Source organism: Rutilus rutilus, assembly GCF_951802725.1.
Source record: "Rutilus rutilus genome assembly, chromosome: 4".
Taxonomy (NCBI): domain Eukaryota; kingdom Metazoa; phylum Chordata; class Actinopteri; order Cypriniformes; family Leuciscidae; genus Rutilus; species Rutilus rutilus.
The window spans coordinates 36,031,641-36,056,210 of record NC_140212.1 but is presented as its reverse complement, the minus strand read 5'-3'; the positions used below and the strand labels follow the sequence as shown (position 1 = coordinate 36,056,210).

The window sequence follows — 24,570 nt, the reverse complement described above, 5'->3', positions numbered from 1 at the left end:
GATTTTTTAACTGAAACATTGTCAGGACTTGATGTTAGTCGGCAGCATTTGTGTTTAAGCTGTCTTTATTATTTTAAGAATTAAATAGACTTACATGATTAGCATAATTTTCTGCAATAAATAATGAAAAACATTTCAACATAAAACATTGCAATAGAAAATGTTACATCAATAAGGTTTTGCATGGGTGTAAAACATATAGCTTTCAGACGGTAGCTGTGCTACAACATGCGCCTCGCTGGGCTTTAAGAGTTCAGAGTTGGAAACTCAGCTCTATAAACTAATTTCATAATTTTGTCTTTAGTTTAATATTTGTCGAAAATAAAAACTTTTGAAATGTGCATTTATTGATTTAAAAAACTTTTCGGAGCTTTGTTATTCATTGTATGTCCTTTTTATTAACGCATTTAGACGATAACATTGTAGACCCTATAGCTACATGCTGTTAACCGATGTTGGCCGACAGCGTTTATGTTTAACTGGTCTTGATGCTTAAATAGGTAACAGTTTATTGAAGTAAAGCGTTTTGTTTAATTAATAATGGCACAATACAATATAAATTTGCTACATTCCCTTATGAAAATTAACCATGGTTTTACTATAGTAAAACTGTAGTTAACTACGACCGTAGTAGCCGTGGTATTTTGGCGGAAACCATGGTTTTTAAAAACCATGGTTTTGATACCATGGTTTTACTACAGTTATATTGCAGTAATACTATAGTAAAACAGTAGTTAACTACAACCGTAGTAACCGTGGTATTTTGGCGGAAACCATGGTTTTTAAAAACCATGGTTTTGATACCATGGTTTTACTACAGTTATATTGCAGTAATACTATAGTAAAACAGTAGTTAACTACAACCGTAGTAACCGTGGTATTTTGGCGGAAACCATGGTTTTTAAAAACCATGGTTTTGATACCATGGTTTTACTACAGTTATATTGCAGTAATGCTACAGTTAAACCATAGTAACCATGACTGTAGTTTTCTCCAAAAACCATGGTTACTACAGTCATGGTTATGGTTTTACTGTAGTATTACCACAGTGTAGCCATGGTTTTACAAAATTCTTGAATTACATTTAAGCCATTTACTTACAACAAACATCTACAAAATAACAACAGAAAGAAGTTACCATTCTATGATACAGACTTTATTACAGAAATTACATAATCTGAAAACATATAGACTTGCATTTGTTCTCACATGTGACATAAAACAATAAACTACAAAGTTATACAAAATTATTGGTGATGAAGTGCAATGGTTAAATTCAGTTGCTAATTTACAAATAAAAAAATAGCAATTTGTTCCACTGTAATAATGATTTATATACAAATATAACACAAATAAACATGACTTAGAGCACCTTTAAATACACAGCATCTACCTCCTCTAAAAATGTCTATAACATGTAAACACGTGTTCAACACAAGCATGTTTGCAATTTATACTGTACATACATTAACAAGATGACATTACTTAATTACTTCATTACTTAAACATTACTAAAAGTTTAATGGAAAATTCTTACATATACTACTAAACAAATTCAGAAGAAATTAGCAGTTCTTTGAAGAATGTTTAAAATGATATCCACTCACAAGAGATGAAGACATGGAGTCTCCTCAAGAGATGAAGACATGGAGTCTCCTCAAGAGATGAAGACATGGAGTCTCCTCAAGAGATGAAGACATGGAGTCTCCTCAAGAGATGAAGACATGGAGTCTCCTCAAGAGATGAAGACATGGAGTCTCCTCAAGAGATGAAGACATGGAGTCTCCTCAAGAGATGAAGACATGGAGTCTCCTCAAGAGATGAAGACATGGAGTCTCCTCAAGAGATGAAGACATGGAGTCTCCTCAAGAGATGAAGACATGGAGTCTCCTCAAGAGATGAAGACATGGAGTCTCCTCAAGAGATGAAGACATGGAGTCTCCTCAAGGGGGATGAAAACTCTAGGTGAAGAAGTTTTTGTTCAATAACATGTGATGCAGCATCCATGCCAGTAGTTGTCAGTATGAAGTCTGTCATATAGGCCAGCAGGTTACAGTCCAGCTTTGGTTTGGTTCTGTCTTGACCTTCAGCCCAAATGGACACAGGAGCTAAAATGAGAAGAATACACACCACATTAACACACAGCTTGCTGGAATACTCAACTGTACTATTGAGTAGCCGAGTAATAATGTCCAATTGCAATAATGTCCATTCAGCCAGTGTTTTCATAAATAACCCATAAATTATTAGGGCTCCAAAAGCCAAGCAGAAAGAATGTACATTATATGATCAGCTGACTGTATTTTCTTTTACTTATACTCTTGAAAGGTTAAACAGAACAAAAAGTACAAGTCTCATATATACATCATTTCACGAAAGAGAAAATGAGATGGAGAAAGTATTGGTTTGAGTAGAGACATCTGTAACCAACAAAGGGATAGAGCTCTAGACACTCAATTCAATCGTAAATGCATGATAACCGATAATCAAGAAAGGTTTTCTCTCACCCAAAGCTATTGTATTGTTTCAACCTGGAAAACAGTGCATGAGTCACGTGGACCTATTTTATGGTGATTTTCCATTCCTTTTACAGTTTAAAAAAATATCTGTTAAATTTCACTACATGGAAAGAACAAATCAGAACATTCTTCCAAATAGGGGTGGGCGATATGCCAAAAATATCATATCACAATTTTTTTTTTCAGGAAAATCACGATTCACAATTTTATCACGATTCTTTTTTAAGTTGGTTCTACTATTTTGTGACTGAGCATTACAGCCAAACTAAACAAATGTCCATATTTTAAAAATAAAGCCTTAGGTAACAAAATATAAAATAAAAAAGAATGGCAGACAGGGGCGAAGATAAAAAAAATGGTCATTATTTTCTTTGTTATTAAATATTAAGATCAAAGATACACATTACACATACACAACTTAATATACAAATTAAATAAACAGTGCTTTATGTTTTCAGCTACAGTAGGTGTATTTTACAGTAGCATTGAAGAAAGTAATTAAATGAACAAATATGATAATAAAACAAAACATAGACTTCACTGTATAAATTAGGGCTGAACGATATTCTGTTTTAACATCGACATCGCGATGTGCGAATGAGCGATAGTCACATCGCCGGAACATGCGATGTGAAGGGTAACGTTACGTTAGTAGCACCCATAGTGTAAGAGAACGGTAGCACCAGGGTAGCACACAATAAACACAAGTTTGTTGTATGGCTTTTTGCTGGGGTGACATACCATGTTTGCACAGTGAGGATCTGACAGGAACGCGCTCACCGCTCACAGCCAACATTCACTGGCAATCCTATAGCTAAAAATGCGCGACGAAGAGGATCCGCCGCAAAAAAGTCAAAAACCGCTATTTGGGACTAGACTATTTTGTCTACAAAAAGGAGGATGTTGACCAAAAAGAGGTAGGCTACTTTGCTGGAGTGGTATAAAGTTGTGGATGGTTGTCTTTTAAAAAAAAGTTGTTCCGTGTTCGCATTTATGAGGAAAAAAACAATGTTACGTGACATTACGGACTCGTCACGCGGCCGTTATGAAAGCGGCACTAAAAGACTGCTTTAAAACTTTCACAGAGACCTCAAACAGAAAGCACAAAGCCTTTCTTTAAAACGAATTTCGTTTTGTATTAATTGTATCTTAATTTTAATCAGTATTTCATTATCCAATTTCCTGGATTTAATAAATAGCCTAAAAATTAAATATAGCAGCCAGCGCCTGAACTGGAGATTAAGCTATCATCCATGAACCGAAACTTAGCTTAAAAGGTAGCCTACTCGCCTCACACACCGAAAAATAACAATAATAATAAAAAAAATAGAAATATAACTATTATCTACAGAAGAACCATTAAAAAAAATAAAATAATAATCTGTATGAAAAGTGCATTTCTCCCGATCACTGCTGCGAAGATTCATCTTTACAGAAAACACTTGGTTATTAATAAATAGGGGTGGTTAATCTGTCTGATTTCCCGATTCGATTCGATTATGATTATTGAAGTCCCGATTCGATTACAGTCGATTTTCGATTATTAACGATTCTCGATTATTGATTTTCCAGTTCACAACAGTAAACGAAAATACACCACAAAGTGATTGCAGTATTAAAAAAAGTCAGCTGCTGAATTACTTAACTCTTTTATTGAGTAACAACTCAAAGCACTTTCTGTGTCGTGTAGTTATAACTTCAGAATTATTTGTATGTAGCTTATGTTCTGTAGAACACAGAAATGAATACATCACATTGTGTTGTGACTCATCAAGTTGAACTAAACAATAACAAATAAATGAAAGGCTTATTTCCTTTAGGAAGTAGATCAGAACCAACATACTGTAGAAATTGGACAGTTTTCTTCTAGAAAGATAAGGTGTTCAGCTAAAGATATTAAATAGCAGTCCCAAACTAGCTTTTGTTAATACAATGTTGGTATGAGCCACCACAGTATTTTACAAATATAAAAAATAACACAAAGTGAAAATAAAGTGGCATTTTGGCGTTAATATTGAAACGACAGTTACCATGGTGAATACACAATACTAACAAGAACTGTTAATGAAACATGGAAACTGCTCCTGGTGAATAGAATGAAAATCATACCTGCATGCAAATCCTTCTCAGCTAACACACGACGTACCAGTAACGTGATTTATTGGTATTTTACTTTTATTTCATGACTTACTAATTTACAACGTAACAACGTTGCATGCTCGTAGTTTCCTTTGCACTTTGCACTATACAGTGAAGCGATACACAGCGCGCCCCTCCGCATTTGCGCGTGCAATTGAAGAGTGTGCGCTACGAGTACAGTATAACGGCTGACAGGACAGGAACGTCCGTTTTTCTGAGGTGAAATACTTTTTATTTCAGCGTACACATACGTCACTGCCTGGTAGTTCCTATATTGTGCTGGGTTTTCTGAAGTAGTTGTGATTCGCCTCTCATAACATAACATGCTCTAAATGCACGCAGAGTGGATTTTTTTTTTTTTTTTTTTTTTTTTATCGCGGCTTTGAACGATTACGTAATCCTGGCATAATTATTTATTTTTTTTAATAAAAAATCGATTTTTGAAAATTTAATAATCGATTCATACTCGTCCATAACATACTCGCGATTAATCAATAATCGATTTTTTTCACCACCCCTATTAATAAACAATTAAAATGTTTCATTATAATATTTTACATACTATTAATCATTACTTTTGCTGGTTCTAGGTGCCGTTTACATGAACGCGTCACTGAATCAGCACAGAAAACATAATTTTTCGGGTCCTATACCTGAAGAACGTTAGGTCCTGTGTAGAACGTTCACCGAATTCTGAGAGAAATATGTTTCTGGAATAAAATATTAAGTGGCCTTTTTGTCACTTGTAATGAAGCTTGCTTATTAGTGAAATTATTAATAACATGGAATGGTAATTATTGACTTTAGCTTGGATTGATGGCTCGCAATATCGCGATATATATCGTTGGGAAAAAAATATCGCAATGTAATTTTTTTTCCAATATCGTGCAGCCCTAGTATAAATTATACATTTATACTTATTAAAGCTACTATTAAAAGTTATCAGTCAAGAGCAGTGAGTGATTTTCTCATTGCATTTTGTTGTTTTATTAGTTTGTGTTCACTTTAGACATAACCGACTTTGTTTATGTAAACCTTGTGTGTATTTGACAGTATTAGCACAATAAGACTCGAAAGATAACTTAGTCCAGTATCCAGGCGCTGGTAGACAGGCTTTTAGTGCATGTGAGCTTCACGTGTAGGCGCTGAGAAACGCACACGTTAGAACAGCGCATCAGCACGCGAATTAAATGTTTAAAGGACAATTCCGGTATTTAACACTTTGAGTCTATTTTGTAGTTTGTTTTGGATGAACAAGAGTGGTGGACAAAGAAATTTTGACAATGGTTCCTGTCGCGACTTTTTGACTATTTTAGAATTGCCCATGACCGCTTTAGAATGGGAGTCTATGGCCATGCACAAACATGTCCTTAAAACAACCCTTAACGTTCGTTTTCAAAACTGTGCAACTCACCGAGTGGTTAGTGGTGTTCGTTGATGTTCCAAAACAAGTAGCGAAGCGAAATACAGTTTCTGTCGTGTTTTATTTGGCATTTTGTAAAAATCCATTGATTTCCGTTGGAGGACTCATTGCTTGTTGATATTACTGCGCTACCGGAAACGGAAAGGATGCTGTTTACATTTGATTGTAGTCTTTTAGGTCTTTTCGCTCTCAGAAGGCTAGCGTGAGCAGAGCAACGGAAGTTGCGGAAGAGCGGAAGTTTATACGCGGTTGTGAGGTATCTGAAAAAATAGTTCCACTATAGAAAAATAAACGGATTGAAATCATACATTGCGCCGATATATTTGTTTTTAATCATCAACGAACACCACTAACCACTCGGTGAGTTGCACAGTTTTGAAAACGAACGTTAAGGGTTGTTTTAAGGACATGTTTGTGCATGGCCATAGACTCCCATTCTAAAGCGGTCATGGGCAATTCTAAAATAGTCAAAAAGTCGAGACAGGAACCATTGTCAAAATTTCTTTGTCCACCACTCTTGTTCATCCAAAACAAACTACAAAATAGACTCAAAGTGTTAAATACCGGAATTGTCCTTTAACTGACAAGGCATTAAAGTACATGCAAATTATGAACTTTTGTGAACTGCAGTGTCCCGTTCCGCTGCGTTAACATTTTATGTGAATATACGTCGCGTTGTTCAGTATGTTTGGACAGAGGCGCCAGAACATCGTCATATCGCACACCCCTACTTACAAAGTTCATGTTTTGTGTTCCACAGAGTAGATGACGACAGATATAAAATATTTTTTGGTAAGTTACTTATTCCTTTAATGTTTATCATATTTTGTTATACTGACATTTGTTAGACAACAATTAATTGGTTTGTAAATGTACTTACCACTAATACACTCGAATTGCCAATAGAACTCGCTTTCTTCCAGTCCAAGAATTCTTTTTTTCATGTTGGTATAGATTGGACAGTTTTTTTTGGGCAAACTGAAAAAAAAAAAAAAAAAAAAAAGATTTGAGAAAAAATTGAGATATACCATATAATCATTATATGTTTATTAATGGTATTCACTATGACTTCACTATTTACCTGGCAAACAGCTGATGGTTTCACACTCTCTCGTCTGTTTTAAAGAAGATGATAAATAGAAATGACATTTTTGACAGTCACAAATTGTCCAATGTCATTAAATATAATGCTTAAGACCTGTGCATGGATAGACAATTCTGTGTGGATGTCAAAATATATTAACAATACGGAACAAGATTTTAGATTCAAATTCAATTTGAATTGGTTATAGATCTGCCAGGTTCTCACAGCAGCCAATCACAGCGCACTCCCTCTCCCACTTCGGTTCAGCTTCGTTCATCTTAGGAACACAAATGAAGATATTTTTAATGAAATTCTGAGGGCTTTCTGTCTCTCCATTGGGAGCAATGCAACTAACACATTCAAGGCCCAGAACGATAGGAAAGACATCATTGAAGTAATCCATGTGACTCCAGTGGTTTAACCGATTTTATGAAGCGATGCCGGTGCTTTGCTTGTTTTTGCAAAAAAATAAAAAATACTGACCTGCAATCCAGTATGAGGAGCACTGCGACATATGTGAATTGTGTTGACTCAAGACCGGAAGTTGTTCCGTGAATGTGCTTTAGATAATATTATTTTGTAAATATAGAGGTAAATTATGCTGGGTTTTTTTTTGCACAAAACAAAGCACTTGCATCGCTTCATTAAATTGAGGTTAAACCACTGGAGTCACATGGATTACCTCAATGGTGTCTTTACTACCTTTCTGGGGCTTGAATGTATTAGTTGCGTAGGCTACCAATGGAGGAACAGAAAGCTCTTGGAGTTCATTAAAAATATCTTCATTTGTGTTCTGAAGATAAACGAAGGTCTTACGGGTTTGGAACGACATGAGGGTGAGTAATTGATGACAGAATTTTTTTTTACAATTTTTAGCTGAACTATACCTTTAAGTAATCCTGGAAACACCTTAATTCAACCACAGCATGCACTCGGTCCATTTTCTGGAATGACTGAAATGCAGATAAGAAAACAACAGTTTCACAAAAAAGCACAGCAGTTTTAGAAAGCTTCATATAAAGTACCCAGAAAAGTTCAATGTTAGCTGCAGCCCTATTTTACAGCGCAAATCTTCTCCATACTGTGCACTTTTATGATAGAAGCTTGTTGCCACATTTGAGAAACTGTTTACACAAAAATACTGCTTTAACTTTAATTTGTCATGCACTCTTGAATGTGCAAAGTAGAGCTAGGGCTACTGTATGATGAAAGGCAAGATGTTCACTAAAAATAAGATGAAGAAGTCAAATGGACAATATTTTTGATACTTTCAGAATTTAAATTAAGTAAATAAAGTGATAGTTCACCTCCAAATGGAAATTCTGTCATTAATTACTCACCCTCATGTAGTTCCAAACCTTTAAGACTTTCGTTAATCTTAGGAACACAAATGAAGATCTTAATAATGAAATCTGAGAGCTTTCTGACCCCCCATAGACAGCTAAGCAACTACCTCTTTAACGCTTTAAAAAGTTAAAGTGACTGTAAAACTAATCCATATAAATTGAATGGTTTAGTCTAAATTTTGTGAAGACATGATCGCTTCCTTTATGATGAACAGTTTGACACTGTCACCATTCATGTTAAATACCCTTAAACGTTAAAAGGATGACAAGACAAATATTTCGCTTTCCTTGGACACGGCAACCTTTTCACGAATATATATATGACTTGACCTCAAAAACAGACGCAGGTCATCGCACGCACTCAGTCGATCACTCTCATTCACTGTCTGTTTAGGCTTAAGTGCAAATCAGCGAAGCCTCTATACAAACCACCATGATAAAAACAGTCTTGTTATCATTATTAACTTATTTTACATTCAATACACATGCACGAAGTTCAAAACTAGAAGGGTATAGCCTTTTGAAAAAAGAAAACACGCGAATATCACGGTTGTTGCGGTTGGCTTGTCAGTAGCCAATATCGTAGTCAGTAGCTTGTCAGTAGCCAATATCGGTACTGCGATATTGCGGTTATCGCCACAACAGATTTAATTTAGTCTTTTCTTCACACTTAAACAATGATTGGCGAACATAAACAGAAGCTCAACCGAACATGCTTGACACGTGAGAGCAAACCTCTCTCAAACGTGCTGCGCAACACACGAGAATGAACCTAGTTTGTTCTTGCATGTCAAGTAAACATGCTTGAGCTTCTGTTTACCGTACCTGAATTTATGAATGTTTATATGTGAATAAAAGCCTAAATTCAACCTGTTCATCATAAAGGAAGCGATCATGTCATCATATGGATTAGCATACAATCACTTTAACTTTTTAAAGCGTTAAAGTGGTAGTTGCTTAGCTGTCTATGGGGGTCAGAGAGCTCTCAGATTTCATTATTTAGATCTTCATTTGAGTTCCTAAGATGAACAAAAGTCTTACAAGTTTGGAACGACATGAGGGTGAATAATTAATGGCAGAATTTAAATTTTTGGGTGAATTAACCCTTTAACATGTTCAAGTTAAAATTGTAGCAAAATGATCATTTAAATGCTATTTTTTCTTAATAGCATTTACACTCACAGTTAAGACACTTACGATTGCATTTTTATAAATACCCGCAATGCACGTAGCAAAATTCAATGTGGATTTAAAAAAAGGATTCCGAGCCAATCACATCCCCGCACCGCCCTGTCAATCACTGCATCAAGTGCCTTAACTTTGAGTGTAAATGCTAGGAAACATAACTTAAATTATCATTTTGTTACAATATTTACTTGAACATGTTAAACATCTAATTTCTGTAATAAATAATAATTGTAATTTTAAAAACATATAAACGTTCAAATGTATGTTCAAATTATATGTTAAAGCTAGTGTAGTAATCCCAGCAGGCACTTTATCAAGATTGACATCACTCTGTCATTATGGCAAACAAACTCTTAGGACTAAAAATTCAACCTCACCAGAAAAAAGAATATCATAAGATTAAAGGGATACTCCACTTTTTTTGGAAATAGGCTAATTTTACAACTCCCCCAGAGTTACACAGTTGAGTTTTACAGTTTTTGAATCCATTCAGCCGATCTCCGGGTCTGGCAGTACCACTTTTAGCATAGCTTAGCATAGATCATTGAATCGGACAAGACCATTAGCATATCTCTTAAAAAAATGAACAAATAATATTTGTAATATTTCCAAAAAAAGTGGAGTATCCCTTTAAGAAACTCAAATAACTCATTGTACTGATACTTGCCTCACAGCTGAGGATGCAGGAAGACTTCCAGATGTGTGATGATCAGTGAGACCAGCACTGGTAGTTTACCCCATCATCTTCATGATCTAAAAATCAAAAACACATTTGCTGAGTTTCAACAAAGTTCTCTGTTAAAATGAATGACCTGTAACTTACATGACTTAGAGATCGAGTGATCAACTATTTTATCTGTGCACTGTTCAGTGGTGTTCAGTCACATTCAACTGCATACAGTATTGTGGACTAATGTGAAGTACACCAGCATGGAACCTCTGGTTAAGCATTCATTTACAATAATTACCTATTAAATGTGTACTCACGACACAGAAACTCAATAGGGTATATGTCGAACGTCGCATGACGAAACCGGAAACCTGGTCTCATCGCATCCGCTTGTCATAGAAAGTGTTAACAGCCGTATGAACTGATGCCGATATCTATGGAATTTTAAGGTAATCAGCTAACCTACCTATCTCACTTTGTTATTGGCTTTTTATTCTATTTAAATATCTAAACGTTAGTGTGAAGATTTTTTTTTTTTTTTACTTTTAAATATCGATCTTCACATGCGAGGGACATTGGTTATGATCATCTTTGCTCGCTCCTTTTAAGTTATCTTGAGTAAAACAGTAAAAAAATGTATGAAGCACATACAAAAGACCTGAACCGGAAGCGATGCGTTCTGTTTTCCGGTTTCGTAATGCGGCGTTCGACATATACCCTATTGCTTTAAAATATATTTGCAGACGGTTAATATCACCGACTCGATTCGTACCTACACAATTTACACTCGTTATTGTCATGTTAAGTTGTAACGCTTTATACATTTGTTATTTGGTTAAACATAAACATAAAACCCACCTTTGAATTTCCTCTTCTCTTCAACTTATAATTCGGGTCCGACCTCTGATAAGCGAGGGCGAAGCCATGGTTGTTGTGGTGCTCGTGCTCCGAAGTCCGAAGTTCCCGCTCTCCATCTAACGTTATTTGAAAATGCAGTAACGGCTGCAGCGACCTTGGGCAATCAGATTTATGTTGCCTAATAGCAAAGTTAACATTTAACAGTTATAGTGGATAATGGAGAACAAAAGCCATATTATGTGTACACGCAATGACTTAATACTAGTCAAAGATTAAAGAGTGTAACTTATAACTTAACTTACAAGTCAAACATGGCTAAAAAGCATTCGGTGCAAAGCTAGTTTAACTCGCTAAATTAACGTCAAGTGGCTATAACATGTATATTTTCGACTTGTGAACTACATATAAACGTAAATTATCAGAACTCACCTTTAAATTTCGTCTTCTTCAAGTTAAATATTTCAAATAAACCAACAAACTCGACCGCGCTGCTGTCGTGTAACGATAGCCTGCTTCAGCTGTCAGTTCGGAAAATTCCTTGGCTGAAGCGATTTTGACCAACCAGCGTCTTGTTGCTATGCCACATACTCAATGCATCAACCAATCATGAATGAAACAGTAATTTGACCTATCACTGCACCCTTGACGTGAGAACAATTAAAAAAATTTCCAATTGCTAACACACAATTTTGCAAACTATTTTTTTCCTAGTTTTATTAAAATACTTAACACAATTTACAAAACCACACATCCAAACTGCAAAATACCGAATATATCATGCAAAATGAAGCACTGCAACCAAAACTACATAATATAGTAGTGGTTGCACACTTCATCACAAAATGGCACACACACTGCATTCATTCATATCACCTGGTTTTTGTCTAACCAACTACTGTTGGGCATAAAATCATTTTAGTACGCTTTTCCATAATACTAAAATAGTTCAAATTGTAGAAAATTCTTCAGATTGTTCACAAAAATATTTGCAGATACACATAGGCCTATGCTGTTGATTTTTTTTTTTTTTTTTTTTTTTTTTACCAAACAAGTCAGTGCAACATATGCACAGCAGATATATTTACATTGGACTGAACAAAACCATGCTAAAAAAAAAAAAAAAAAAAAAAAAAAAAACCCAGTACACTGGCAATGTTCACTACCATGGTTCATTTTGTAGTTACTATGGCTTTACTACAAAAACCATGGTTCATTTTATGGTTACTATGGTTTTACTATAAAAACCATGGCTCATTTTATGGTTACTATGGTTTTACTACAAAAACCATGGTTAAACCAAGGTTATTGTAGTAAAACCATGGTTCATTTGTAGTTACTATGGTTTGACTGGAAAAACCATAGTTAACTATGGTTCATTTTGTAGTTACTATGGTTTTACTACAAAAACCATAGTTAAACCATGGTAACTATAAAAAAAACATGGTTAAACCACGGTTATTGTAGTAAAACCATGGTTAATTTGCAGTTACTATGGTTTTACTGCAAAAACCATAGTTAAACTATGGTTCATTTTGTAGTTACTATGGTTTTACTGCAAAAACCATAGTTAAACCATGGTAACTACAAAAAAACCATAGTTACTACAAAAAAACCATGGTTAATTTTCGTAAGGGTTCCAGTAGAGCCTCTGTTGCACTGCACAGACAACAAAAACCCGAAGGTGCTGTAGAAGGAGATTATAAGCAGATCGCACCAGAAAACTCAGATGATGAATCTCATCTTTAATCTGCTAAATTATTGTTTTGTGAATCATTCACGAAATTGAGATGACTGACAGTGATACCCAGCCATAGCAATGAAATACATTTTTCAAAACAGATCCATAGGCCTATAAACAACTCAGAAAAACTGACTTGGCAACAAAAAAATAATAGACTAATTTATAGTATTGATTTCAATATAAAAACCAATGAAAATGTAAAAGAACACTAAAATTGTAATATAAACCCATCGTACATTTCTAGGTTTAAATAAAGAGTCGGGACAGTTGATTTATTTATCACAGGGTTGGATCGAGTTTAGCTTTTAACGAGGCAAAATGAGAAATACAGAATCTTCTTGCGACATTTTAAATTTGTATTGCCAAAGAAATTGCAGCTTTGCTGTGTGCAATTAAAATAGTACAAAATGAAAATAGTACAAAGTTACATAAATTAAGAACAGGTGTATTTCTTTGCCTCTCTCTCGCTGACGCACTGGATCTCTTTTTAGCAAGTTTCTTTTGTCTCCCTCACTGCGCACGCCGGGTCACTATTAAAATTAAACAGAGTAGAACCACACCGTATAGCTGATAATACAGTATATTTCGCTCCGTGTCAGTCACATCAATTACAAAAAACAACTGTAACAAATTATTTAGCCTTTGTTGCTTAAAAGAAACAGAATACCTTTTTGAATTCACCTTACAATAAAACAAGGTTGATCGCGAATTAAAGAGCTCTGTATCTGCTGATCACTCCCATTCGTTTCTTGGCATGAACGCGTTTCGTCAACAGTTCATGTTTAGATAATGCCAGATTGCTGACAATCATACACACTGCTCAAACATTCTAAAACTCTACAAAACCAGTTGAAACAACTGGATTGAACCCTTCAAATAAAAAATATATATATTTATGAAAGTATTATTTAAATACTTTAGCTAATTTAATAAGATATAGAGCTTACATTTGGACACATTGAGAAATTTATCCTGAAAGGAACTTTGCCTTTGCCTGCTCTTTAAGATAAAATCTGTATCATCAGGCTGGCTATCCGAGACTCTCAATGTGAAAGAGGGGCGGTTAATGGTCCTGCACCCCAATGATAAAGCCACTGAACTGCCCCTACAAACCACCACAGGCTCTCTGAAAGGAGAGGTGCGCTGTTCTATACATTAGCATTATTATGTTGATAACGAAGGAATTCAATAATTTAGGCTACATGTAGTAATGTTTCTGTCATAAAATTGTATTAACTAAATATTTCAATGATTGAAGAATTAAAATGCTACTTAATTAGCTAAACTTATTTAGCAAAACTAAATACAATCTTCAAACGCATGTTCATTTGTTGTCATGAATAAAATGTTCAACTCCGTATTAAATTCCACTGTTTTTTTGGGGATCCTGGGTGTGATTTGGGGGGGTTGAACTATCACACCTGAGAACTGTCACACACTATCTCACTCTCTTTATAAGCCTTGGACTTTCTCTCCCTGTTGCCAAGTATTGAATTGCGTTTAGCACTCCCCTAGTGTTAGCTTCTCTACAGAGCCCTTCCAGTGATCTTAGTCTTGCCTTGTCCTTTGTGTTTTCCTGTGTTCTGATTCTTGCCCCTGTTTCCTGGATTCACCCTTAGCCTAGCCCTTTGGACTCTGTTTGCACCTCGTTTGGATTATTGCTGTTTACTTGGATTATCTCTCTTTGCCTTGCCCCTGTTGGATATTGTTTGCTGATCGTCTACCCACGCCTGCCCTAAGGATTACTCTGTGTCATGCCCCTGCCATACCTGTTTGCTGTTTATTGACCCTGCCTGTATTATGACCATGTTTTGGAATAAAGCCTTGCATGTGGATCCGCACGTCTCTCGTCTTGTTCGCCCCGTTACAGGTAGGCTATTTCGTGCTGCTGTTAAACCAAATAATATATATAGAAAATTATTAACTTAAATGGAAAAATATTGAAACATTTTGACGAAGAAATTATTTGATCTGTTTTTACACTTTAATTGAGGGTGAATTAGGCTACATTTAACTAGAGTGAGATTTTCACTCTGGCCTTGTCCTCTCCTCATTGGGAAGCGCTCATACACATGATAAACCTGTTTGAGTAGATCCTCTGTGCCTCTCGTTGGTTTCAAATGACATAATCAGAGAATATTTGTTCACATTTAAAGCTTTAGACATGTTTCTTATCATGACTGAGCTGCAAATGGCCTAGTTTTGGTTCATTTTTTTGACGCGCAGCAGTTTCCGGAGACAGAGACCACAGAAAACGTTTTGTCGTTAGCCTATTGTGAGTGTACATTAATGAAAGCAGACCTTTTACAGTTTTACCCAGAATAACTCTTATCTGTATGACCAAAAAATGATGGAGTGTATGAAGTTATTTTAGCTGTTAAATTAATCCAAGTGAACATGCCGCCGTGTCTGTCGAACGCTAATTCAACCTGAATTATTAGCCAGAATAAAAAATATATTTTAGAACAATGCGCAGCACCACTCGGCGTGATGTGCCAATAGACTCAATTATAAACTTCAATATTTCATTAAAACAATATCAAAACGCTTTGTGACATTTTGAAAAGCTTGCATGCATTAAGGCCACTGAAACCAGGATCGTAACTGAAACACGCTGCGTGTTATCTCTCAATACAGGAGCTGAAGCACTGGTTCTGATTGTATTGTTTGTCGCTTAAACGTGCGTGTTGCATATCTTTATTATATATTTTTATATGGTCTATTTGTGAAGTAGCATTGATTACTTTTGAGGGAAATCCCCGTCCCCCCTGGCAAATCGCACCTTCCTTACAACCTTGTTCTTAAAAACTATATAATTTTTTTTTTAACAGAACTGCTTTTGAAATTACAATTGGAATTATTATTATACAGATGTAATATTTGTTCCTATTGTAAAATGGAAATGCATGGTAATTTTATTTTATAAATACCCTATAAAAAAAAAAATACTAGGCCTATGATGTTACAAAGTTTTAGTACACGACAAATCTCTCTGCATTAATAATAAAAACTCAGTGAGTGTTTTAGCGCAATTTTCTCACGTCATGGGATCACAACACTAAGAGATAGTAAATGAAAGAGAAAATAAGTTGCTCGAGAATATAACTTTCTCTTGAAATTCAAATGAACTTTCTGAAATCAAATCAGCAATGGATAATAAAAAAGGCACAATCACTTGACTGGTTGAACATCATTTTTTTTATTAGCTCATTATTTTTTACATCTTGTGTTCACTCAATATCCTCGATTTTCTCTGTATCAGCTTCCTTTTCTGCTTTGTCCTCTTCAGATTCTTCCTTCTTTTCTGCTTGACTATTGGCTTGTGACTTTGTAAACTCTTCTTCTGCTTTCGAGATATTTGCCAAAACATCCTCTGAAAGCCACGAGTCATCGTAGAAGTCAGATACGCCTGATGAGGAAGCCGTTGGTGTGGATGTCGCCATCTTTTGTCGCTTTGCTGAACGTTCTTCCATTTATTTTGCAACAACCTCTTGTCGTTTTCTCATATATTCTTGCTCCTTCTCCAAATCTTGATCGATACCTTCATTGATTTCTTGCCGTAATTCAGTGGAATTAATTGTGCTCATGACTCTTGTGAATACCTTCCTTACGTATTTCTGTGGAACAATAGTTTTATAGGTGAAAAGGCAATATTGTTCTTATTTCCCTTCATATAAAGTTTTAATTAATTTTTGAAGCATAAAGGAAAGATTTTTGATCAATTCTTTTTTTCTAATATTATTGTACATTTTAGAAGCTATCGCTTGCAATTTGTTTCAACCCGATAGCTATTATGGTTGCCGAGAAATTTGCAAAAAAATGATTTTTTTCTGGAATTTCCAGGAAATCCAAAAGTTTTTTGTGCGTTCCCGAGATTAGACCTTCCTTAACATAATGCCGAAAACCCGAAGTCTCTAGGTGGTCTGGTTGAGGAGTAGATAGAAGTGCAAGATTGGTGCGCACAGACAGAACAGAAATCATGAGTTAACAATCGCAATTTTGTCCGGTGGAAAATTGTGCTAAAAAATTACAATAGCACATCTTTGTTTGGGATTTGAACCCGTGTCATCTAAACAATTGATATCTAAGCTTCTGGGTTCGCGGTTCTACCACTCAACCATGAATTTACACCCTGATAAATGCCCAAAAGTTTGTTTGTCCAGCAGTCAGTGTGTTCGCTCCCACGAGAGAGAAGCTCTCTTCATTCGTCTCATTCCTCAATAGAATAGTAAAAATAATCAGCGTCATTGCACCTAATTTATTTTCACTGACTGCGAGATATGACGTTTTTTTGTTTGTTATCGCGCTGCTCCCCCGAGGAATAGGCTTCTGTTACCCACCGACGTCTACAATATGAAATCTTTAACTGTTGACTCTATTTTTCAGTTCTAAAAGTTTGTTCTGTTCGGTTTAAAACGTACTTTTACATATTTAATTTAAAGTTGTATTTATTTTTTGTTCTAAAAGTTTGTGCTATTGTATTTTTTTTTTTTTTTACATATTCAATCAGTGTCATTTTTGTCGAAATAATGAAAAAAGATTTTACAAGACCTTGTGCTGTGTATTTAAAAAAACAAACAACCAGACAAACAGACATAATACTTCACTGAAATATTGAAGTTTGTTACACCTGTTACACCTCTTCTCAAGAAACCTTCACTTGATGATAGGGATTGTAATAATTCTCTCCACTTCCTTTTATTACTAAAGCATTGGAGAAAATGGTTCTCATTCAACATTCAACAGTCTTTTCTTGGCTCAAATACATTTTTTGAAACTTTCCAGTCTGGCTTTAAGCCTCTGCACAGCACCAAGTCTGCTTTATTACAGGTTTCTAATGATATACTGTTAGCGACTGACTCTGGTGACTCTGTGTACTGTTAGACCTAACCTCGGCTTTTGATATAGTTGATCATACAATTCTCTTATCCCGATTGGAATGTTTTGTGGGCATCCAGGGAACTGTCCTCAGTTGGTTTAATGCGAGACACGGCAGGCAAAAAAAATACACATTTAGGTCTTTATTTTACTACACTTTGTCTGTTTGAGTGTGCCGATTTCGCCTAAATTCATAAAAAGTTGGCGTTCTAAATCATCCCGCTGCTCCACGATCGCTGCCTGCACCCCGTCATCACATACACCGTTAGAAAGCTCTCTCTCTTTTGCAATGCTGTCGGATCCAAATATGGTCATTTCCTGTCTATCAGCAACCAATCATGAAAGTAAAACAGGTGATTTAACTCGAAATGCGCAATCTCATTGGCTGATGCCAATTTCTGACAATGTGATTCGTTCAGAATCGTCACGTGACGCGCTCTGACATTTCCGCGGTAGTTCAAAATGTCGAAAGATATGCGTGTAAAATTCTCTCAGAGAAGCCGAAAACAGTTGTCATTAGCTAGAAGACACAAGGGATTACCAACGAAGACAAAAGATGATGAAATGCCATCACATAGTGCATGGGTCTTCACTATTTTTGTGAACGCTCCACACGCACTGATAGGACAAAGTCAGTAGGAGAGCCATACGTCGTCCTTTCAGTTTCGGTTCTCAATCGATCAAGTGTTTACATGTTCTCTCGATAAACCACCTCTTTCAATCCGATCGAAATTATTTGTAATAGAGCTGACACTTTGAGTTTGTAATGGGTTATGTTATGAAATATCTGTAGTGACTGGCTGCATGATATCGCCGTATTTTTACAGCCATGCGAGGCACAAATTAAAGCTTGGCGGGCCGCATGAGGCTCGCGAGCCGCGAAATGAGTAACCCTGACATAGTGCGTCGATGCGTTACGAACAAGCTGAAACATTTTGAACACATCTAAATGTAAGTCAAAAAGACACATTACATTTCAAAGCACTTAAAACCCACGAGCTAAATCCTGAAAACAGTCCCCTCAGTCAGCTGATGGTGAAGCTAACCAACCAGGCTCCCTTCAGCACTGGTTCAAAACAACTCAACAGAACAAACCTAATTATGAATCATTCAAAATATCAATATTTAGAACATTGGAGAAAGCAAACAAAGTAGACTAAATTGTTATTTGACATAATATCTGCACACTGTCAGAGAAGAAGAGACGGATCCTGACTAAATACAGGCTCAGTGACGACCAACTGGGTCAGACAGAGATGCACTTCCTCCTCCACTGGGGAAAAAGTATCTTCACTAAGTGATTTACACCTTGGACAAATAGCCAAAAGAATAAAACTTCCCAAAGTTAGCACCAGAAAAGAAGCTGGAAGTTCTCCTAGGAGAGGGTAAAGCAGCTCCACTGATAGCTAAATATGTATCTGCCTGAGGGACTGTGATATATTTAGTTTTTCCATTCCACCTGTGTGATGGACTGTTGATGTGTTGTTTTGGATGTTATGATCAGTGATGGATGAAGCAATAATGAGTTTTAGATGTTCAACAGTGTGATACATGGATTTTACTTGGACCTAAAGCATATTTTGTCTGTAATTCATGGCTTTCAATAGAAATTAGTGGAATTTTGCCATAAAAATCTTTAAAGGCCGTTTTCTCAAAATGAGTTTTTTCTCACACTCCTAGTGACGATTTTCCACTTCTGTAGCACCTACATACACCAAACTTTACAGTCGTATTCCTAACTATATTGTGAATAGTTAACCAAGGTTAAAGTCTTTGGCCCCCATGAAAACTTTAAGAGCAGTAACATTGACCTGGATTACCTTTCTTCTCCTACCTCATTCTGCATTAAAAACTTCTGAGATAAGAACCTCAAATTCGAAAAACAAATAAATGCGGTGATTAGTTCTTGTTTTGTCCAGCAACGTCTTCTCTCTAAGATCAAATCCTCTCTCTCTGAGAAAACCTTAGAGATTCCTATCCATGCGCTCATTACATCGCGTTTGGATTATTGCAACTCTCTTTACTATGGCATGTCCAAATACTCTATTGCTCATCTCCAATTAGTACAAAATGCTGGTGCAAAGTTCCTCAAAAGAAAACGTAAATTTGATCATGTTTCTCCTATCTTAAAATCGCTGCATTGGCTACCTGTGCATTTTAGAATTGAGTTTAAAATTCTTCTCTTTGTTTTTAAATCCTTAAGTAATCTGGCACCAAGCTATTTGTCCGAGCTTCTCTGTCCACACAATCCCACACGAAACCTGAGGTCTGGTGATAAGAGACTTTTGTCTGTACCCAGATCACGGTTAAAGCATAGAGGAGACAGAGCCTTTGCTATTGCCGGCCCTAGGCTGTGGAACAGCCTTCCAGTTTACATCAGCTCGGCACAGTCTTTAACCGTTTTTAAATCTCTGCTTAAAACTGACTTTTTTTTTCTTTAGCTTTTAATTCATTGTGAGCTTTTGTCATGAATGTGTGGTTTGCCCATGTCTCTTAATCTTGTGTTTTGTTCAGCACTTTGGTCAGCCATGTTTGCTGTTTTTAAATGTGCTATAAAAATAAATACAAACTTGAAGATAAAAGGCTGTGGCCTATCAAATGTAGCTGGTTTCAATGAGTTTGAGCAAACTCTGGTGTTTGGTTTCAAAAAGGCTTTTAGTGGTGTTTCACCGACATTGACATGTCATGGCTACCATGCTCTGGAACAGATTTTATTCTTCTTTTTAAGAGATTGCAATCCAAAATTGGACTAATGTGAGCAAAGCAACATGTATCTGATACACTGTTATAATGATATAATACATTTTATATGATAAATAATTAGCACACTACACATAAGCAGTTAATTTTCAACTTTTAATTTAAAACTATATTCAAGCTTTAGAACATATAAAGATTTAAAAACTGCTAAACTTAGGTTTTCATATGTTATTTGTAAACAATTATTAAATAAATTCAATTGATACATTTGCATTAATATAGATATAATTATTTCAGCAGTCTTCTAATCTTCTGAGAAATGAAACTGTACCAACCCTCTCACAAGAACAGAATCAAACTAACGCTCTCCATGTTTTGTGTAAATAGCTGGGTTTCCATCCAAACGTGAAGCAAATCTTTTCAAACTTCGCAAAAAAAAAAAAAAAAAAATTGGTGTATTTCCAGCAAGTTGTTAGAGCAGATGACGTTGTTATTAGTAACCTTGTAAGCAACAGTAAATAAAACACCATCAGCAGAAGCAGTCACGTGGATTTAAGGTTCGCTATGTCAGAATTTATTCGGCAAATGTGTTTCCATCTCCCATTATTCACAACTATTTTTCGCAAAACCACTCACCTTTTGAGAGTGTAAAAACTTTTTTGCAAAGGGATTTTTTTCCCTGCGTTTCCATCACTCGTTTCTGATGTGATACTTCAGAATGGGCATAAAAACAGGGTGAAGAAAACAGCTATTTCTGCAGATGTCACACTTTCAGGGGCATTTGGTCTATAACCATGATGAATCTGGTGCAAATTCAGTCTTCAGTGTCCTTCCACAGGTTTTTGGGCTTTTTTATTCAATGTATTAATATGATGAATTAACTTATTTTCTTATTGAAGTCAGGGTCTTAGAACTCAGAAACCAATAAAAATAAAGAAACATCTAACTTAATACCACATTTAATAAATGTACTAAGCAATCAACGTTTTGGTAAGTCACTTTTAGTTGTATAACGCTTTATATTATACAGATTGAGATTGTTTGAAAGCAGCTTTACAGTGATAAACAGAAAAATAAAGATCCAATGATGCAAAGAGAATTCAATTCTGCTGTAAAGCAGCTCTAAAAGGACAATAGTAAAGAGTCACATTTGAGTTGAAAGCAGTTCAGTGTTGATTCATTTTGGTTCAATAATTGTGAAAAATACATACATTTAGAAATTAGTTAAAATTCTAATTAATTCAGCCATAAAGCAGCTCTGGAGAAAACAGTGACGTCATCATCCAACTAAGTTGAGTTCTCTTAAAATAGTATATATGCACACATTTCCATTAAAACTATAGCTCTGATTTAGAAGCTAAAATAATATTACATGAATGTACATAACCCTTTACTCCTAGAATAATTTTTGGTGGGTTTCATAAGTGATCTATGAGCAGATTTCGTTATTAATTTTGCCTTGTTTTATTGGCGGGAGAGAATGAGACAGAGCCTGAAAGCACGTCTCATGGAAAATATGCGAGACGTGTGCAACCCGGCATTACAGAATGATATTGTTTATTATTTTCCTGTTATGCATAATTTATGTTGTCAGTGTTTGTAAAGGTTTGGCTGAAAATCACATTTAAATCACAGGAGAATGAGTCTCTATGAGGAGAGAGATGAGGAGAAGGATGTTGTTCACTACCAGAACCAGAGAGCAGCATCTCCAGAGCCCAGCCTTATGTCTATGGAGAGTGATGAATCCATAGGAGCCCCCCATAACTTCAGTGATGAATCCATGGGAGCCCCCCATAACTTCAGTGATGAATCCATAGGAGCCCCCCATAACTTCAGTGATGAATCCATAGGAGCTCCCCATAACTTCAGTGATGAATCCATAGGAGCTCCCCATAACTTCAGTGATGAATCCATAGGAGCCCCCCATAACTTCAGTGATGAATCCATGGGAGCCCCCCATAACTTCAGTGATGAAACAGTGACCTTTAACCCCAGGTGAGCCAAAAATCAGTACTAGGGACAAGAGAAAGAATTATAACTTAAACATCAGTGATAAAAGGAGATAATCTGATTCACTGAGGTCCCTTTCTCAGTATCAGACCAAAGAAACGTCATGTGTCTATGAAGGGTGACAGTGACTTGAGTCTTTTGAATCATTTAACTAAATTGTTTGTTCAAATAGTTCAGTGACTGTTATTTACACCAGTAGTGAAAAGTTTGATAAGTATTTTTTGTGTAAACAAATTAAAAATGTATACCCCAGTTTCACAGACAAGGCTTAAGCCTAGTCCCATACTAAAATGCATATTTGAGCTGTTTTAAATTAAATAAACTTGCACTGATATATCTTAAAATACATCACTTCCATTGTTTTGTCTCAAGATCAAGAACCCGTAATGTTTTTTCCTAAATGTCCTAATTGACCTAAAACCTAATCCTGGCTTAATTTCACCCCTGTCTGTGAAACCAGGCCATTATGCTATTTTAAAAAGATCTATAATTTTTCCTCTATTGTAAAGTGCTACGAGTTTCTTCATTTAGTATTGTAGGATTTGAGAATGAACCAGACCCAAATAAATCTTTCAGGCTAATCGAGAATCAGAATTTCATAGAAACTCTGATCGACATGCAGGAACCTATATCAGACAATCTGCCATTTGAGATACCATCCAGTCTCCGGTTACTATCGTAACCTCGGTTCCCTGAGAGGCGGGAACCAGACATTGCGTCAGCTGACGCTGCGGAAACTCCTCCCTTCTCCACTTTTGTTGAAATCTTATAGGCTAACGCCCGCTTGGAACAGCTGGCCAATTGCCGTGAAGTATTTAACTGCTGACAGGCTCACGGGCAGTATAAAATGCAAACTTTACTGATGAGTCTTTTGAAGTCTTTTGTATATCACACAAAACATGAAGTGTCCGTTTTAACTCCAGAAAATCACAGTAAGAGCTGAATAAAACAGTACAAGAAGTGTGCATTAATGTCTTATCCATTAACTCTCTCTTCCTTGTATTATCATCAACATACACAGCGAATTACACAAAAAAACATTTGTTACAACTAACAGTAAACAAATTCAGGGGGTGTTAAATAAACTGGTAAAATTTATATTTTTATAAAAAAAAAAAAAGTATGGAATAATGTGCGCACGTTCCCTTTCATTACTGCCGTGACCAGTATCGTTCCGGAGACCGTAAGCTGGATCACGAAAAGTTGGTACAGATCCATCCTAGTGTAACAACTTCAACCACGTTGTCCTCAGTGACTCAGATTCCGGGAGTCTATGGAGACTTTTATGTTGGTTGGTACATCAGTAAACAGAACGTAATGTTTTTTTGGCACAGACATTGCATACATGTCTACAGCGAGTAAACAGAATTGGCGGACTGCTGTCACTATGGCTCACTCAGAGTCTATAGAGACTCTTATGTTCGTTGTGACATTCTTCAAACAGAACGTAATGTTTTTTTTTGGCGAAGACATCACCAGCTGCTACAGCAAGTAAACAGAACTGATGGACTGACGTCACTGGCTCACTCAGAGTCAGGCCGGATCTATGCTAATAGGGCAGATTGTCACCAGTAGGGGGAAATCTGAAACCACACATTTGGAGATATTGTTTATTATTTATGGGGATTATAAAAAAAGTATTGGGTAATTTTTATAATCATAGGCTTGTTGTTTACACACACTGTAGACACACATCTGTGTTCAAACACCTTATAAAAATGAATTTGGCATAATAGGTCCCCTAATTAATGTCATTGATGAACTTACAGACCTTTTTGATCACCTTACAGTTTTATGGATGTTGTGAATGTTGATCTTTCAAAATTCTTTTTATGTTTAAAATCAGTGACTCAGAGCACATAAAAATTTTTTTTTTACCAAGTCACATTTCAGCAAATATATGGTTTCAACTTCTCGGGTGAGTTTTATAACATTGGTCAGTTTTAATGAGAAATATGTTTGCATAATGTGACAAAGGGAGAATAATAGCTAATAGGTAATTCTCTATAATTGT

At 35.8% G+C, this 24,570-nt stretch overlaps 2 protein-coding genes and 1 long non-coding RNA gene across 9 annotated transcripts in view; 2 read left to right on the top strand and 1 right to left on the bottom strand.

Moving 5' to 3' along the window:
• The window catches only part of LOC311289760 (uncharacterized protein), a 208,198-nt gene that overhangs the window by 96,972 nt on the left and 86,656 nt on the right, over positions 1-24,570 (top strand). The window lies entirely within an intron of this gene.
• The window catches only part of LOC311289755 (protein NLRC3-like), a 48,185-nt gene that overhangs the window by 3,504 nt on the left and 20,111 nt on the right, over positions 1-24,570 (top strand). For 3 of the 7 annotated variants that reach the window (XM_084407999.1, XM_084408000.1, XM_084408001.1), the window contains one exon: positions 22,182-22,541. The exons of 3 other annotated variants lie outside the window; for them this stretch is intronic. In XM_084407999.1, the coding sequence (XP_084264125.1) occupies positions 22,186-22,541 (356 nt within the window). In that variant the 5' untranslated portion in view covers positions 22,182-22,185. Of the gene's footprint in view, positions 1-14,740; positions 14,839-22,181; positions 22,542-24,570 lie in introns of those variants that run through there. One more of the 7 variants, XM_084408002.1, reaches the window with a different exon arrangement.
• Positions 1,271-10,454, bottom strand: LOC311289764. The gene is made up of 5 exons (XR_014627223.1): positions 10,367-10,454; positions 8,053-8,118; positions 7,163-7,196; positions 6,962-7,059; positions 1,271-2,108 (listed from the first exon to the last, which is right to left on the bottom strand). It is a non-coding gene; the product is annotated as an uncharacterized lncRNA (long non-coding RNA).